Here is a 19,289-nt window from a genome sequence, read left to right on the forward strand (position 1 = left end):
CCCCCCCCCCCCCCCCCCCCCCCTTGGGATCGCGCTTGGGCTCGTCGCATGCATGGGCCAAGCTTTGACGAGCTGAGCTAACGAACGACTCGGCCCTTTTGCCACCCCTAGTTTTGGTCGAATGAAACTTGCAATTGTGTATGACTGTTACAAGTGGTTGAGTGATACTGCAATATGTGGCACTCAGCTGTGTGTGTGGTTATCATCATCTTGATGCTTTAACTTCGATCAAATGATGAATAGTGCTTAGGGAAGAGACGTTAAGTGGATTTTCTAGAATTTTTATGATAGGCTGTGATTTCGGAGAGAAAAATATTTGGGTTAAATTCTCGCTTTGTTGCAGTAATTCTACGATAAAACTTACAAGTCAATTTTTGTGTGACCGAATATCGGCTGGTTCTTATACAAATAACTGTTATTGACCCAGATTCTGTTATCTAATGTTATTATCTGTTCTGCTACTAGTTGAAAGATAAAAGTACTCGCATTCTTGGGTTATCTTGTACTTTTTATGACTGTCCACCAAGGGAAACACGGAGAAGGGCGGGGAGGTGTTCTTTTGTGGGAGTGATTTTATAGTGTGATCAACATAATAAAATGTAATGTTCACTCCGTTTTATTAAAGTTTAATAATTAGATAGGACAAACTTTAGAACAAAGTACAAATAATTCAACACCTTAGGTATACAGTTACTGAAAAAAAAAAAAAAATCATTGACCATTCATTCTTTGACAAAAATAACTGGATCAAGAGTTATAGGAGCAATTGTAGGTGCATCCACAATCGCCTTGAGATCATCATCTTGACCTCCCAAGTAAGCCTTAAGAAATGCCACAACAATCCCTCCAACACCCTTTCTCATCAATGCTTTGGAACCCTTTCCACTCTTACACGCCAAACTGGCCAAAGCCGCCTTCGATTCATCCAGCATATCGTATCCGCCATAATTCATGGCGAGAAAATAAGAGCAAGGTGGTTTGCTCTCATTGAAAAACTCTGCATGGTTAATTCCATTTGGGGCGAAAGGTGGCATCATACACTTCGGCTGATTACCCAAGCCAGTGCCTATCACCCCAACGGGGATTGAGAGATCGAAAGAGCGAGGAACATAGGTGAGGATTTCGGGTTCTGGCCAAGTTGGTGGGTTACGGCAGGCAACAGGGTCGATTCCTAGTAGTGCCTTGAATTTGAGGGAGGTCGGGACATGGCCTAATGCGAGAGCAAATGCTATCTTACCACCTCTCCCATGGCCCGAAAGAGCAACTCTGGAGAGATCTGGTTGTACCTTTTGTGGGAGCACAGATCTAAGGCCCGTGCATAGCCAGTCTGTGACTTTGGCTGCTGTCTTTACTTCATTATTGAGGGCAATGAGCATGCACTTGTAAAGCTACAAAAACATAGCACATCATTATAATCGCGTTGTGTATCCACTAAAACTTTTATCTTATGATAACATCAGTCAAGATCTCTCTACTGTGTATGTGCCATGAGGGGGAGAGTGTACCTTAGGAGAAACAATAATATATCCATGGGAGGATATATGATGCAGGAGCTGAGAGTACCAACTATTCTGAACACAATAGCCATGGCAGAATAGTAACAAAGGATAAGTCCCTTCTGAAACAGGTGCAACGATGTACAGCTGGGTGGGAGGAGGAGGAGAAGAATCTGATTTCTTCACTTTAATGGTTTGTACCTTCAAATTACCAGGTTCAAACACACCCAAATTACTATTTTTACACTCAAAGTCTGCCATTTTTGATTTTGTGCATGAAAAATGAAGCAGTGGTCTTTGCTTTATATAGTCTCTAGGAAAATTTAGTTAGGTTTGAAACATTTACAAAATTGAAATTGGATGCCTAATTAATTTGACTCTATTACTATAATAGTAAGTGGCCTTGTAACCAAAGTTGGATCCAAGACCAAAATCTAGAGTTTGACAATTTAGTTGGATTTCACCAACACTCGATTAGAAATTTCAAAGAAGATCTTACTAAAATTGGGATTGTAGCTTATTCTAGATAATATTATAAGAGTCGAATTATCGACTTCGTAAAGTTATCTATGTTGTATCTCTAACTAAACATTTTAGCGTTTTAAATCAAAGACGTTATAGCAACCATTTTTCACTTCTAATGTGTCACTTATCGATTATGTGGAAGATTAATTACGGTAGATTGTCAAAGAAGCAATTTTTAGTGGTTTGGAGGACAATATGTGACTAAATATAACANATTATGTGGAAGATTAATTACGGTAGATTGTCAAAGAAGCAATTTTTAGTGGTTTGGAGGACAATATGTGACTAAATATAACATTATAACAGTAGTAAAATTTAAAATTGAAAATAAAATTTAAGGGTTGTTTGAGACCTATTTTTCTAAGAAAATTCATTTTGAAGTAGTGTTGTGATGGAGAATGTGTGATTAAAAAATAAAGAAAAAATTTGAATTTACATGTAATAATTATTTTATTGAAAAACACGTGATTGAAATAATGTCAAATTACTGTTAAAAAATATATTTTGATGGAAAAAATGAGGCTCAAACAAGAGCTTAATGACTCAACCAAGTCAAATCAAAATTTTTTGTAATGGTTGTTGGTTGCGAATGAAATTTAGCCCCTGTTTGATGTCCATTACTTCATCAATAAGTTTTATAATATTGAATTTTCATAGAATATGTGATTAAAAGGGAAAAAAAGATCTTGGGTTTACACGCAAAATATTTTGCACTTGTTTGGGCTCCATTAATTCTAAAAATGCATTTTTTTTTTGAATTACACATTATTCAATAAAATAATATTATATGTAAATCCATTTCCCCCCTTTTTTAACCATACATCTTTCAAAAAATCATTATTAAAAAATATATATTTTTCCAAAAATGAATTATAATAGAGCTCAAATACAGACTTTATTGTAAGAATTTACGGTCGAAAATGAGTTTAAAAAAATGAATTTTGAAATAATGAGAACCAAATATGGACATGCGCAATTTTGACTTTTTGAAAACTTGTAATGCCTGCGAGGAGCATTTGGTCACACATTCCATCGATGACATTGGACAAACCATCCATTTTGATCATAGTTGGAGAAATAAAATAAAAATATAAGTTGCACGATGAAATCGAAACAAACAAAAATAGTACGATTAATTAGGGATGACAAAATGATCAAGTTTCCACCCACTCTACCATACAAAAACTTGTATGCTTAACTAATGTCCAATAAATTACCCTTCAAATGATGTTTCAACTCGATTCTTGAAGCTCATGAGTGTATGACCATGCCAAGCCCCTATCATGCGTACGAGTGAAGCCCGAGCCCGGCCCGGCCCGAGATGACACCATTCGACGGTAACAAAATCGTTGATTTTGCCGAAGGATTCTTTAAACATTTCTTGAACCGTGCATCCTAAACAATCTCTTTCTTTTACTGTACATATTCTCTTCCCTGCTGTGTGTATGCTTTTCTTACATTTAGTGAAATTCCAAGCAGTCCATTGCTTCTCAAGTGCCATTAATGTTTTTTTAATCCAGTTGATATTTGAATAAAACCATTTAAAGCCAAGATTTTTTACTGCTATCGTTTATCTTAAAACCCACCAACTCTTTCTGCAAAATATTATTAAAGGTGGAGGAGAGGAAGATGATCGAGAAATTATCTTAAATTTTGAATCCGAGAATTTTGGGAGTTCGGGGTTTTGAAGAAGAGGGGTTTTAATGGACTCGCAAGTTTTAGTTGCTCTTTGTCTTTCGCTTTTGGGTGGCTTGAGCACCTCTATTGGTGAGTAAATTTGGACTTATATGGTTGGATGAATTTTTTTTTTTTTTTTTCTATACAAGAACTTTACATGGATTTATTGGTTATTATTATTATTATTATATATATATTTTTTTGATTGTCAATTCAGCATGTTTTTGTTCATTGACCTAACTAATCATGATATTGTGAAAACAAAGAATCAACATATTGATTGAGCGATGTTGGTTCGACCCAGCTTTTAGCTTCAAGTTTTAAGCTTTATGATATTTTGAAGCTGTTTTTGGAATTATGTTGATGTATTTCTTGAACTTGCATCTACTATGGATAACTTTAGGTCTTTAGCAGACAATAGTATAACTCAACGGGGTTATTTAGTTTCGAGATTAGGATAATCCTTTTATTAGTTGCTGCAATACAATTTAAGCCAGATAAAATATAACTTAAGCTTATTTTGTTTCTCAACAGGTGCCTTTTTCGTCGTCGTTAATCCGACACCAAATCTGAAGATGCTTGGTCTTTTGCAGGTAAGGCCAAATGGTATTTGTTACCATATTATTTTCTTTCTAGGGTGTCGAGCCAAACCGTTTACTAAAGAAATCACTAGAATAGGAATGTATTTGAAATGATAGTTACATAGACATATAGCAGTAGAAAGATGATCATCAATCGACAGCCTTTTCAGTTCCCATAACTTCATAACGTCTTTCATGTTTCAATGGCTATATAGGCTTAACTTCAATATCCCTTGAAATCAGGGTTTTGCAGCAGGTCTCATGTTAAGCATATCTTTCTTAGATTTGGCTCATAATGCCATTAACTCCATTGGCTTCTTAAAGGGAAATCTCTGGGTGAGACATCTTTTTATAATTGTGCTACATTGCTTTATCAGTTTTATATTTGATTAAACTATTTAGTGTAAATTTCTGATCTATTGGCCTCACAGTTCTTTGCAGGTGTCATTTTCTTTGCCATTGTTGCTAATTTCATCCCTGAACCAACACTTGCTCCCATTTCTGATGTGAAAAGCAAAAAGGTTTAAAGTTACTTTTTCTGTCAATGAATGGATATGTCATCAGAGCTTGCTACTGCTGTGATAGACTGATAGTTTTTGGTAAAATTTCAAATGATATATATTATGCTTGACAACAGAAAAATGGGGATGAAGGGGGCAAGGATATGATGAAAAAGCATCGCCGCCAAGTATTGTTTAGTGGAATCATTACTGCAATAGGTCAGTCTTTTGTGTTAATTTTTCACCTTCCTCTAGATTATGATTAGTGATATCCTGTTGTTTGTTATAGTTAGTGTGAATTCATTTGGAATATAGTTTCAAACAGTTAAGCAAAGGGAAAAATATCTTTTGGATTAATTGATCTTCTCCTTATTTGCTGGGAGACTGGTATTGGAAAGATTGGCCGCATGAAATTTGCATGAATTGTTGTGTGAAACTTGTACAATGTTCTTGCAACTTCTAAGGAGTGAAACAATTAAATAAATTCGTAGAAGACAAAAAGTTTTCCATTATTTGGCCACAAGATAAATTATGTGAAAACGCATTGATGTGGTTAGAGCACATTCAATATAATTCATTGGAGGCTCCAGTTATGAAAAAGCAACGTGACTATTATATAAGTAAACTTAGACTACATTTGGACTTTTTATTCACACATTTCGAGGAACCAACAAGTATACCCACTTATCCACCACTAATTTCTATCATTTATAATTTAAAACATTTATAAACACTTCCCAAACATGCATTTAGAGGAACAAATTAACCTAAAATCGTATGCAACAGATAATTATAAAGGATGTGGTCCTTTATGTTTCAGTTGTGGAGATTATCCTTGATAGGAAGGGCAACAACAAGAATAACAAACTAAGTGTTTTTTTTTTTCAATAAATTTGAGACAAGCTACATGAGTGCTTCTTCACAATTTCATTTGGCCCTTGCTTCTTTTGTGAAAAGACTCAATGAAATTATAATCTTTTAGACGCATCTGATCATATTAATTTTGATCCATCTCTCTCTTCTAACCTATTTTCCTGGGATTTTACGACTCTTATGAACTGAGCTTTTTTAGTCTAATGCAAGACAAGTTGGCAGTCACCAAAAAGTCTTCTTTCCTTTAATTTGTCTCTAATTTGTTCCACTACCATTTGTTGCATATATTCTTATTTTTTGTTGTATCCATTTAATGTAGTTGCCACTACTTTTAACTATGGATATTTTGTCCTTCAAAATACTCACTTCCATAAACCACAACTCGTTAATCATAGTTAGAAATTTCCTTTTGACTTGTATTCTCATTGATAGAAAGAGCACGATAAGAAAACAGGATCTGTCTTATCCAAATATAAGGAATAACAGCTGTGATCATTTGAGTTGAGATAAGTCCTTTTGACTTTAAAGAAGATTAGCAATCCAGTCCTAGGTTTGAATAAACCCCAGCCCATTTCAAGTTTCAGGTGGTTGTTGGTAGTCAATGTAAAGATAAACAATTTTTTCTACAAAAATTTTCATATTTAGATTCTCTACTATTTGGCAGGGCTAAGCATGGGTTGGGTCGGGGTCAATTTTTTGTCCAACCCAAACCCAAGCCAATATGATCGGTTTGATCTTACCCAACCCAACCCAAACCGATCAAGCTTGGGTCGATTTGGACTTGGCTCCAAAACTAGTTGGATTCTGGAATTTTTTGTTAAATTTGGACAATTTTTTTAAAGTTTGAAGCCACTTGAAATTCTTCTTTCTTTTTAATTTATATAAAGAATTCTTTCAAAAAATAATGTATAAATAAGTTTAAAATTATGGAGCATTTATTTTTTTACAATTTTTTTTGGATTCATTCCTTTTATAAATAATTCTTTAGAAAAAAAAATTAATAAATCAGTTTGAAATTATGGAGCATTTATTTTTTTTTTTTACAATTTTTTTATTTTATTATTATTATTATTATTTATTCATTAATATTATTTTTTTGATTCATTCATTTTATTATCATGTCCTTAATTTTTAGTTTATCGTCAAATAGCTTTGTATATAGTATTCATGCTAGTCAGCCTATGTAAAAAAGGGACGTTTGTACATTTTATATACTTCTCTTATCTCTACTAATGTGTCGTTTAGGTTTTCTCATTTTAGGTATTAATTTTTTAATTCATCGGGTTGGGTTGGGTTTTAATTCATAACCTGAAACCCAACACAACCCGACCTCAAATTTGATTTTTCAACCCGAACCCAACCCAAATGAACTTAAAAACCAAACCAAATTGATTGGGTGGGGTTGGGTTGGTCAGTTTGAGCAGTTTGTGTTGGTTTTTGCCAGGTTGAACTTTGTGTAAGATTTTATCATTCTCATACGTTCTGGTTTCAGCTATGGAACATATTATACATCATTAATGATGATATGGTATGAGGCCATATACTTAACCTGTAACTTTTTAGTATCCAACTTTGTAACATAATGGACGACTAATGCTTTATAATGTTGAATAGTGTTTTTCTCTGCATATTATTTATTTCAGGAAATATGTATCCAACTTTTGCTAAAGCAGTATTGCATATTTTCTTTTTCCTCTTACTGGCTTGTAATAAATTGATTGTAATGAAATTTGATTGGTTATTGAAATTCATCGTTCACTTCAGTCGGCGGAAAAAGGATGGCTGCTGGTTGCTTGAATTACAATGCAGATTCCTTGTTGTAATTCCTACTGCTTCAAGTTTCTAAGTATGTTGATATGTTTCCCTCAGACTGAAGCTATTTACCATTCCTTTTTCTTCCCAGGCATAAGCTTGCACAATTTTCCTGAGGGAATGGCAGTGTTCCTTGGGTCAATCAAGGTATATATACTTTTCTTCTAGTCTCTGTATGTGAAATTAAAATTATTTCTGTATCTATTTTACCCCTCAAACTGTTTTCTCCTATAATCCACGTGACTTTCTAACAGTCAAGTGTAGTGGTGCCGAGTTAGGTTATCGCGCTATCCATAACTTATTTTAGATGCCACTTTGAGTTTCTGATTGATGCTCAGAACCGGGAAGAGTGGCCTTTTTGAGTATTTTCATTAAATGCATCTCAATAGAAGTTCTGAATTCAGAAATGGTGATTCTGGGTTGAATTGACAGTCTGCGTGAAAAAAATTGCTGTGATCATATGTTGGTTTATATATTCAATAATAATGTCAATAGAGTCTTCAATTTAAGAAGTGTAGTATCGAGATGCCAAATGGCATAAATTCTATTTGCCACTTTTCCTGCAAGATTGTTTATAAGGGAATGTTAGACATATGCTTTTGAAGGACCAAAGGTTAACTAGCTAAAAACTCTTAAGCTGACTGTTTATTCATCTCTCTCAGGGTCTTCGAGTCGGGCTGAACTTGGCATTAGCTATTGCTTTACACAACATCCCAGAGGTATTTTTCTCAATATCTAATTATAATGTTCTTTTGTGTTGATGTTGTGGCCTTTTTTAAATATCTGTGTTCCAGCATGACATAGATTCTGATTCATATAGTGATGTGTAATTGTCCTCATAAGGCATATATGTATGAATACACAAAATTTTACATGCAGAATAAGAAATCTGCATCTTTACTGCGTTAGATGCCTTGTGAGTGCAGGATCCATATGGCAATTTGATTCCGTTTATATCTTGGCCCAGTTTCCTTTATGATGGACCTGTTTAGGTTTTGACAGAAGTCATAGACAACCTTCCATAGCTTCTGAGTGAAAGAGAAAGAAAGAAAAAGAATCTTCTGTTTCCTCTCTTTTGTCTGGTTTAACGTGAAAATCATAAGGTCTATGGATGAATATATAAATTGTCTTAAATTAGCTCTCAATGGGAACTTCTGGAATATAAAAATTTGGAAAAATATCAATATTGGCCGATTCCTTGAAGCAATTCCACAGTTGCATGTGTTCTCGCCAAATACAGTGTAAAAATGAAAGAATCTCTGAACTGTTCCAAATTACTGGGGGTATTTTTAATTTTATTTTTATTTCGGTGGATTAAATCTGTCAAAACAATTTTGCTTAAAAACATTTACCTACATTCAAATTGATACTTACAGTTACTTACTAACATTGCACATTACATATTGGATTACCAACACTAACCAGGTTTCCGTTTTTGAGTATTCACAAGGTGAATTGTTTCTTGTGTGCTCTTCAGCTTCAGTTTTAGTTGCCATGCTGTGCATATTTACTGCCGAGATACAAAAACTAATTGGTGGACCGGTTCAACTACATACAATTTATTTAAAAATTAATAGCAGAACAACTATTTTGAGTTTGAGTTACTAGTCTTTTGTATGCTCATAGAATAAGTTTTTTTTCCTGAGTTTGAGTTTACTAGGTTCTCAATACTGTCCATATTGTCTCAACGTTAATTGGAGTTGCACCCAAGGATCCAATTAGATTGTTTTTCTCCAATAAGACGTGAGAAGTGGAAAAAGATATCTTTAAAATGCAAACTATTTATTCCATAATTCCCCTGCATATTTCAATGCATCAACAGATGGTGACGTGCCACATTTGAATGCACATTTTACATACTTCCAGGAACAGTATGCATAATCTTTGCTTTTCGTCCTGACATCTTGGGTTTTCTAATTTTCAGGGGGTTGCGGTTGCACTTCCTGTTTATTTTGCCACGGAAAGGTATAATGTGAAAATAATAACTTAAATATGCTTCTTTTGTTCAAGTTTAGATACTTCAACATAAGTGGAGTAAATGAACCTAGCATATGAAAGCTATTTTTCATTTGTGCTGAGTTGTATTTTAGTTTTTGACTTTTGAATTACAGAGATCAAGTATGATTAAGCCTTGGTAACGAAATTCCTGCCACTTCACTTTGTATCATGATATGATAGCTAGTAATATAACCTAAGATTTGAGGAAAAGAGAAGTGGATGTTATGGTAGCAATGTTCGTTCCCTTTTTTGTTGGAAAAAAAATTCATCGAATAAGAAGGTGTATTTCTTAGGTAGAATAAAATAAGTTATCTGGAGTTGGCAGCTTACATAAATACGTAAAATCGGTTGACCCGTAACCGGTTTTAGCGGTTTTGGCAAAAATAATTTCCTATTAATTTTTAAAAATAAAATTCTTTGTTAGGCCCAAGTTTTAAAGCCCAATACCAAAGCCATCTGAGCGTGACCAACCATTTTATAACTGGCTTCTCCGGTCCTTTATTTCAAGAAAATCGATGTGGGATTGGGACTATCTTCTCCACTTATCAACCAAGGTATCAATGCAGTGGAGGGACTGAAAATATTTTCATTGCTTTGATTCATTAACTCTATTCACTGTGAATTATTAAAAATGGTTAGTTCAATATTCAATTTTGTTTCTTTTTCTTATTAATTTGCAGAATTTTTTAATGTTTAATTCTAGTAAAAATCTAATCAAGTCTTGTGAAGTGATTCAAGAAAAATCTGGAATTTTTTGGTATTATTGTTCTCCTAAGTTCTTATTTTGATATTGCTATTGATTATTTTGATTAAGCTACATGATTTGGTGAATATCCCTGATATGATTATATGGCATGTAAAAAGAAGGGGATGAAAAAGGGGTTGATTATGATTATATTGTTTTGTTAAGGTCTTATTTTGATTATGATGTTGTGATCTTATGTTCTTATTGCTATTGTCAAATTATTTTGATAAATTTATATATTAATTATTTTATTTATTATTAACGGGTCGACCCCGGTTTGACTCCGATTGAACTTTTCAACCCTTGACCCTTTAGCTTTGCCGGGTTTATGATCGGGTCGGTTTTCAAAACATTGTTTTTAATACATGTCGGTGGGTCCAACTTGCCGCTACAGTGAGGGGTTTGTAAGACCCCTATGGAATAGCACCCTGTACGCAGGGCATTGCTCTTATTCAAATTCTGTATTCACAATGTATATGGTATTTTTGCATTTTTATCTTAGCAAATGGCAAGCATTCAAGTTGGCTACCCTTTCTGGCTTAGCTGAACCTCTTGGTGTAATTATTGTAGGTCCGTCCCTTGCACTTAATCCTAAATATATTGATAATCAAATAAATGTCAAAAGTTCCAGATTTCATATGTTTGATACTCGTAAATAATCTGCAGCTTATCTATTCCCGAGCAGCTTAAGTCCTGAAATTCTGGAGGGACTCCTGGGATCAGGTTAACATGTTTTCAAGGTTTATTAACTGATTAAAGGAGATTCTACGGTTTAATCCTTGTGACATTTTATATGATGGATTTTCTGCTACCTCCAGTTGGCGGGGTGATGGCTTTTCTAACACTGCACGAAATGCTGCCATTGGCGTTTGATTATGCTGGACAAAAGCAAGCTGTCAAGGCCGTTTTCTTTGGAATGGCTTTCATGTCTGCTAGGTACTCTACTTTTGACTAAATATTAATAGCACTTCTGAATGAATAATAAATTTTATTTAACTGGAACTCAACTGCTTGTACATTTCACAACATTGCTAGCTTCATTACTCCCCAGTCCCCAAAAACGATTGCAGTTTTTTTAGCTGTTTAAGATTGAATGAGCGTGTTTAGGCAATTGTCACAATGCTGCCAATACTGTAAAAACAGGAAGTGAAAAAAGTTCAAAGATTCAGTTTTTGATGAAGCAAAGTAGACTCAGAAGTTCTCTTAGTTTCTAAACTGCTAGCTTTCAATTGCTTATTCTTTTGATAACTTTCGACTTTCGGCTTCCATGGTTAGCCACGTTATGAATTACGGTTTAGATTTTCCATCTCTTCTTTTATTTGCATTTCCTCCTCCTCTTATGCCCTCGTGGCCTCATCCCAGGAAGAATAAATAATTTTTTTTCCCTTCATTTCGCAGCCTGTATTTTCTTGAGATCAGCTTACCGGAGGATTTAAGCTTGTAGGTGTTGCTTTTGCATTCCATGGCGCATGAGCAGGCGTCACGAACAAACTTGCAACAAGAACAAGGGAAGAAAATCATACTATCTTCTGCCTTTTTCGGCTATAATGCACTTCGTCTCTATGCATCACAGCTCACAAGATACTGCGAGATTGTTTGAAAAACTATTTTCATGTAAAATAACTAAAAATCAATTTATTGTGCTAATTGAAGGTTTCAGGCCTTTCTATTTTCGGTCTTTTGGCTGTGTATGATCGTTTAGTTTTTCGCAGTTTTCATTAAAGGTTACAGACAAAATCTCCAAATTGATGCTGTCTCTCTACTTTAACCTAAAGCAAATATCAAAAACCAAAGTTTCTACTTTGGACAAAGGCCGCTTAAAGATTGTAATTTTGTACGTGTAAAAGGATAAAGTATTTCCTAAATTTCCTGTTTAATATGCAAGAAATAACCATAGCTTCTTGTATTTTTTTTCTTTGTTCTATACGTATTTTTGTGAAACGATTTTACGGGATTTTGTCGGTTGTCTTGATTGTTATATATAGCGGAGAAATGTATGGTATGTCGCCAATAAATGATGTGATTTTCCTCGATTATTTCATTTCTGGCTGTGAAACATTTATTTTTTCTCACGCAATTAAAATTAATTTCATTTACATTCAGTTGTTCCAAATCTTTTGCACCCAAATTTTAAGGCATCAATAACTAGATGGGTAAGTCTTAGTATATATAAAAAATATATATAGGGGTATCCACACTTTTCACATGGGATGGAGCCTACCTCAGGACAATCTTTTGTATCCAAATTTTAAAGCACCAATAACTAGATAGATAAATTTTAGTATACATAAAAAATGTATATAAAGGTGTCCACACCCCTCATAAAAAATTACATGGGAAGGGGGTTACCTCCACCTTTATATACATTTTTTATGAACACCAAGCACAACCCTAATTAGATTTATGTAATTTGATTCTACGTTCGTAATTAGAACACTTGAATCAAGCAGTCATTTTACGTTTAGTTTGATTCCATAACATGTTTTGTGTTTCTTTCGTCTACTCTAGTTCTAATCTGAATTAGACTAGATCAGAGTACGTCCACCCTTAGAATGCTACTTCACAGAAAGAAAAGATAAGAAAGGGGGAAAAAAAACACTGCAAATAAATAGTATTAAAAAAAAAAGAGAAAAAAAACTGAATTTGATGAAAAATAAATGATTCGAAACATGTTCATTGTTCTGCTCGATTCAGGTCAAGTTTGATTCCATAACATGTTTTGTGTCTTTCGTCTACTCTGGTTCTAATTTGAACTAGACTATATCAGAGTACGTCCATCCTTTAAATGTTACTTCACAAAAAAAAAAAAAAAAGAAGACACTGCAAATAAATAGTATTAAAAAAATGAAGAAGAAAAAAACTGAATTTGATAAAAAATAAATGATCTGAAACAGGTTCATTATTCCTAGCATATCCAACAATAACAAACAAAATAGGTTACAGTAGATTCTGATGAAATCTTAATTACTGTCAGTCAAAGAAAAGGAACTTCATTAATAAAGTAGCTGGTGACAGATGATACAATGATGCATTGCACTTGAACATTTGAATACTGAAGACCATTTCTTCAGTAAAGTACAATTTTGTTACTGTTCTATCAAAATCAACTTGTACGAATATTAATTACTCCCTACACACCCACGTATGGGAAGACTGCACCAATGCTCTTCAACCTATTGTTATTGTTAGTCTGCGTATGATCGATTTAACAGATAGGAATTCTGTTAGCCTTCCCACTCCCAGTAGAGTAGATCGAGTAATCTGTCCCTTTATCCAAGAAAAAAAATATTTCTAGATTGCATGGTCTAATAATTGATCCAAAATTTTACAATAAATTGAGTAGGTTGCTAGTATAGTTCTCTATCCACGATTCTTATCCTTCTTCTTATTATATTTAAAAAAAGGATCAAGTTGGTCATCAATGTCTTGTTACACAATCAGTGCTTAGCGACAAAACCTATCTAAATTTTAGCTAAATAATCACTCGACTCCTATGTGTTCAATTTATATTATAAAGTTAAGTTTTGCTCCTCATTTAAGTTTTTGTCCAAAAGTTTGAAGTGAGACATGACTCTTCAATGGTTGCTATGGCATAGACTCATAAATCAAAATCATTATCGATCTTTGTCGAGCTATCAAATCAACAAGTATTTTAAAATAGTCAAGACGATTAAATAAAGGAAGGTGTGTTCATTGACACCTTGATCTATTGTAGTGGTTGGTTTAGATACTCAATGACAATTGACAAGCACTTGTCATTGAAAAGTCAATTATAGTGCTTTATGTAGTGGGATAATGCGATCAAGTTATGCAAAAAAAGTGTGTAAAAATTTTCTAGGGTTGGACGGAGATGGCTCTTGGTTGCAAAAAGATACAATAAAGCTTGACTATAAGACCCAAACATAGAGCAAGAGTTAGAACAAAATTCTCCTTCAACAATTCAGTGGTGTCGAGTGAAACAGACGTTTTTCAACACATAAAAGTTACTTTAAGAATAAAAAAGTGTCTTTCGAAGGGCTCACATTGCCACGAAGGTTTGACTCCTGACAATTTGGGATTGTAATATGCAAGATCAAACCTTTTTGTCACACTTGAATTATTCATATGCATAGCAGTAATTGAATATGATCCCGTTAAGTTCCATAGTTGGTTTAAACTTGTATCTAATATATTCCACCTAGGGCTTTCTATATGCAAAGAAAGCAATCAAGCAATCTTTCCACCCATCTATGCTTAATTTCATCAAAGAGTTTCTCATCAATCTAAAGAACTCTTTTACAAATATTTAACCTAAGAGCTGCATTTGATCTATTTTACACGAAGTTGATTAACCGAGATAGTCATACCACTAACAACATGACCTAGATCTATTTTAAGGAAATTGATCAACCGAGATAGCGTTACCACTAATGAAGTATGACAATATAAAGAAAATATAGATTAGTTAGGATTCAATGTGTAAGAAAAGTCAATTATCACATATAAACATCAATTCTACTACTGTGACAGGTTCAACGACATGCTAAAAAACAAGGGGTACGTGTCGACGCATAATTGGGTAAAAAAAAAAAATGAAAAAACAATTTCTATCAAACTTTTTTTTTCAATTTTGGTCAAATTGTTCTCTTTTTTTGTTTCCATTTGCCAAAGCATCTGCAAAGCAGATTGTACAAGTAGCAAAATTGAATTTGATTAATCTCGCAAACATCACCTTGCTTAATGGACCTCCGTGGTCCCTGGAGCTCCACTCCGCTGCGCTGGGCAGCCTTCTTCTCATTCATATGTTCACAAGTTCGAACCAATCAGCACACGCATGTTTTAATACGCCTAACTGTTGACGACTCTATCGTGCCATACAGAGAGAGAGGGGAGTACTCTCGGTGCGTGACAAATAATTTTGCATAAAATTTAGCTTATTTTTAAGCCCACACAGAAACGTCTGTGTTATATTTTTTACCGTCACCTAATTTTTTCTGAAAATGAATCTTGTATGTCTGCGAAGAGATTTGTCTTTTAATTGTTTCACCAGCTTTTTGGCAAGGCCCTAATGTTCTTTGAAAAGTGTATTAAGTTGACTTTAAACTTCTTGCTAGAATATTGGTTAGACCAATGCTAGTTCCTTCATGCAGTCTTGACACAAGGAGAACACCTAACGGGACCACACATGGTGACAGTCATCAAATGTTATCGGAAATATAACTTACCTTGTTATAATTTTCTTACCAAGAATGCAAATTGGACAAATAACTTCCAAACATATTCCATCCTTTTCCCCCCCGAAAACATTAAAGAAATTGAAATTATCAGTTAGGATCAGAAAATGGAAAAGAAATAGATATAAACAGTGACACAAGCGTCAAAGGGAAATTGTTCTTGACAGACTTTTGTGTTCATCAGTTGATAATACTCATGGGAACAACATAAGAAATTGCTAACAAAGAAAATTAAGAAATGTGCTCTTCAACTGATACTCATGCACATTTCCCTCCGACTTAGATCTAGACCTCAACAGTGTTTAGATTTTCATACAAATTACTGAGAAGATTCATTATCTTGCTCAATTTCAGATGCTGGTTCATCCTCTTCTTCAAAGGAATCAAAACCATAAGCTGCATGGCCATTTCCAAATGCCTTGATATGATCCTTAAGAGACCTTTTATGCTTAAAATCAGAGCCACAAGTGCAATACCATAACTTCCCACAATTCTTCTCATGGGTTCTCCAATCACCCCTCACAGCGAAGGCCTTTCCACATTTCCTGCAAGTAAATGCCTTAATTCCATGTTTTCTTTTGTAGTGAGTTTGAAGGGTTCTGAAATCTTTGAGGGGCTTTGCTCTTGGGTGGTCAATGTTGTTTCTACAATCTGGTGCACAGCAATAGCAAGGGAGCCTAAGCATGGCTGTTGGCTGTATACCCCTTAGAGATTCTGGTCCTTTTCTATACTGAGATCCATGCCCCCACATATGCATCTAAGTAAAAATATTCCAAAAGGGAAGAATTAATACAGAAAATTTTCATTAATATAGTAGTCTTATACTTAAACAACACATTAAGATTGAGCGCTACTAAACTTCTTTTTTTATTTTTAATATGCTTGATTCAACTCAACAAAAGTGCTAAAAGAAGTTTTCTAAATCAAGAAGCCTCTTGGCAATAATAACCATGCACCTAAAATGAACAAGAACATGCATCTGGAGATTGTCATGCTTTTACAATGTAGAATTTTTGTTTGAATTTCTATTTTGGTTTGTTTGCCAGATTCAAAACTAAAGAACTAAAGGACACTGTTTTTAGCTACTGAGAGTTTCTGATTCACAAAGAAAGCAATACTATGTGTGGGGTTTTCGTGTTTCCATCAGTATGAAGTCTTTAGAATCTTGATTACACATAAACCAACAAAAGTGCGGGATTTTCTATGTATTTTGAGGTGGGTTTTGTTGTATTAAGGTTGAGTGTTCAGATTGAGAAACCTTTTTCTTATTCCTGATCTTTGATGAAAATAATCTGAACCCAGGAATAAAGAAACTGAAAAATGTTCAGTTTGACACAACAGCCAATGTGTGAAAATACGAACTTCAAGGACAAAAAACATAATGTTTGTGTTGTTCAATCAAAGAAAGAGAGACACTGACCAGATCGATCAGGTAGATTTATACAGATCCCAAAAAAACCATCAAGTCATGCATTAAAAAAAGAGAAAAGGGAAAGAAGATATTAACAATTGAATGAGAAAAAATTGTTGAAAATTAACCTTAAGGACCCGTCTAATTACCGATGGCCCTATCTATCCAACAAATTAAAAAGTGAAAGGTTGAAATTACAATAGAAAAGATGTGTACAAAATAAAGAGGGCGATTGGTTTCCTCTTTTTCTGCAAAATCGAAAGGGCAAAACATTAAGGGAAAGGAGAGGTGAAATTAAGAAAAAGTTAGAGCATTTAGTATCGTAACTAACATACCTGCATGTTATTATATCTATTGAAGGTCTTGTAGCAAAGAGGGCACGAAAACTGAGTAGGTCCAATCAAAATCTGGGCAGGGGTTGGGATCCAATACTGACCCTTGTTGATAGGGCTAGAGCCATATCCATTAGCAACAGTAACTTCTTGATCCTTGTTAGTACTTGAAGAAGAGGAAAGCCCTGAGATCAGATCAGCTGCATCTGGTGTAGGAAGTCCTAAATTCAAATCAATAGTTACGGATTCATCATCAAAATCCATCATGAAACTTTCCTCATTGTTGTCCTTGATCATGATCTTGTCCATTTCCATGGCCGTACTGCAAGATGATGAACCTTGTTCTTGATCTGTACTTGTCTTTGTTGGGCCCAAACTGAGGAGTGGAAGAGCTTCTCTGATTGGAGGAGAAGGGGGTGAGGATTGGTACAAAGAATTGTTGTTCAAACTTGTGGCATAATCAAGATTGTAAGGATAACTGGAAGAAAATAAGTGATTATTAGGGTACTCGAGATTGAACCATCCTCCATTGAAGTAATTAGGATATGGATTAGTCATGATGAAAAGTAGAAAATAGGTAATTGTGGAGAGAAGAAAAGTGGGGGGATGGGGGCTAAAACAAGAATAGAAGTGAATAGAGAAAGTTGAAAAGGTGAAGATTGAACAAAAACACCAAATTTAAACAAGTAGGAAGATATAAAGTAAAAACCCTAGTGAATAAAAAGGAGAAACAAGCTATCACTTGTGAATTATGAACAAGAGAGAGTAAAGATGAAAGAGATAAATCCTGGGACTTTAAAAACAAGAAGTCCCTTTTTAGAATTAACAAATGTACAACTAAATAAATGTATTTTCACTTAATAATCCAAGATTTACACATGAGAATGGACCAAGACAAGATCAGAAAATTAGGATTAGGTGCTGTGACTGCTGTCTCATATTTTACCACTCCAAAAACCATGTAAAAGAGAAGGAAAGGGTATACATACAAATACATACAACACACCATGGGGGTGGGATGTATGTGTATGTATTTTGGTGTTTCTTGGGAAACAAATAGTTCGAATCTCCATTACATACAGGCAAATGCGTTGGTGAGTGAGCTCTGGTCGGGTTGTCGCTGTACCCCTCACTGCTCATTCTCTGTTCACATTTCATAGTCTTGCTGCACATCAAGGTTACTGTTCAGTCGTCACCACACCACCTCACCCACCCCCTCTAGTCTAGCTATGGTTTTCCATATAGTTGTTTCTTCGCTCTTTTTGTCCTACTAAAAATTAAAAAGGCCCCATTGGATTTATTAATTCCATTGTAATAATTATAAAGCAATTATATATTCTTTTAAGTGTGTATTCATTTGAAACTTTTGAAATTTTGGTGGACTTTTTTTCAGTGGTGATTTCTATGGATTTCGTGGATCTTTTATAAATTTGTATGAAATTAGTAGAAATCTTTCGTAGACTTTTACGAATTTCATTATAAATTTTTTATAGACTTATGTAGAATTTGAAAGACATTTGAAGATTTTCATTTGAAACGGAATTCACGTAGATCTAGTACAATGATGTGAAATTCTCTCATACGAGATGTTGGCTATCACAATTTCCATTTTTCTTCCCCTACTTTTTCCCATATAATGAAATAAAATTAAAAGAATAAAAATTTAAGACCTTAATTAAATAAATAATAATCAAAATTATACATATATATGATAAACTATAAATTTAATATTCAATATTATTAATATAATGTACTTTTAAAAACAAATAAAATTCAATATATTTAAATTTAATTTTTCATAGAAAAAGATAAAATGAATGAAAAAAGAAAAAAAATGAATGAAAATTTAATTTTTTTCCAAAAAAATGAATGAAAAAAAAAAGAAAATAGAGATAAACAATAAGAGAGAAAGAAAGATAAACGAAAATAAATATAATCAATAGGAAAAAATAAATTTTAATAATACTTATCCGTAAAAGGAAAAATAATGAAAGATTGGGGAAAAAAATTGCTGTGAAAGTCTCCCAAAATCTTGTGATTAATGAGAGACAAATTTTACGATTTTATATGAGTACTTTCTTCTTAAAAATTAGTACTCCAGAGGCTTTTATTTATAAGTTTAAAAT

At 33.9% G+C, this 19,289-nt stretch overlaps 3 protein-coding genes across 5 annotated transcripts; 1 reads left to right on the forward strand and 2 right to left on the reverse strand.

Annotated features, from left to right (window-relative positions):
• Positions 1-590: 590 nt before the first annotated feature.
• On the reverse strand, positions 591-1,757 carry LOC111396764 (chlorophyllase-1-like). The gene is made up of 2 exons (XM_023023267.1): positions 1,506-1,757; positions 591-1,388 (listed from the first exon to the last, which is right to left on the reverse strand). Exons 1-2 carry the CDS (start codon positions 1,755-1,757, stop codon positions 723-725), a joined length of 918 nt encoding a protein of 305 aa, XP_022879035.1. The 3' UTR covers positions 591-722.
• Positions 1,758-3,257: 1,500 nt separating this feature from the next.
• Positions 3,258-12,156, forward strand: LOC111396765 (zinc transporter ZTP29). Of its 3 annotated transcripts, none has more exons than XM_023023269.1 (12): positions 3,258-3,358; positions 4,233-4,291; positions 4,523-4,615; positions 4,711-4,800; positions 4,917-4,998; positions 7,556-7,611; positions 8,127-8,183; positions 9,389-9,429; positions 10,710-10,777; positions 10,874-10,930; positions 11,026-11,143; positions 11,652-12,156. In XM_023023269.1, the coding sequence occupies exons 1-12, from the start codon at positions 3,343-3,345 to the stop codon at positions 11,899-11,901; spliced, it is 987 nt and encodes a 328-aa protein (XP_022879037.1). In that variant the 5' UTR covers positions 3,258-3,342; the 3' UTR covers positions 11,902-12,156. The 3 variants fall into 3 exon arrangements, with proteins under 3 accessions (XP_022879037.1, XP_022879036.1, XP_022879038.1); XM_023023268.1 differs by lacking the exon at positions 3,258-3,358 and adding an exon at positions 3,386-3,788; XM_023023270.1 differs by lacking the exon at positions 3,258-3,358 and adding an exon at positions 3,388-3,788 and having other exon boundaries at positions 11,606-11,876.
• Positions 12,157-15,525: 3,369 nt separating this feature from the next.
• LOC111396766 (zinc finger protein WIP2-like) lies at positions 15,526-18,301 on the reverse strand. Its single transcript, XM_023023271.1, has 2 exons — positions 17,167-18,301; positions 15,526-16,177 (listed from the first exon to the last, which is right to left on the reverse strand). Exons 1-2 carry the CDS (start codon positions 17,719-17,721, stop codon positions 15,740-15,742), a joined length of 993 nt encoding a protein of 330 aa, XP_022879039.1. The 5' UTR covers positions 17,722-18,301; the 3' UTR covers positions 15,526-15,739.
• Between the last annotated feature and the right edge of the window lie 988 nt (positions 18,302-19,289).

Source organism: Olea europaea, chromosome 7 (genome assembly GCF_002742605.1).
Source record: "Olea europaea var. sylvestris chromosome 7, O_europaea_v1, whole genome shotgun sequence".
NCBI classification, from domain to species: Eukaryota; Viridiplantae; Streptophyta; class Magnoliopsida; order Lamiales; family Oleaceae; genus Olea; species Olea europaea.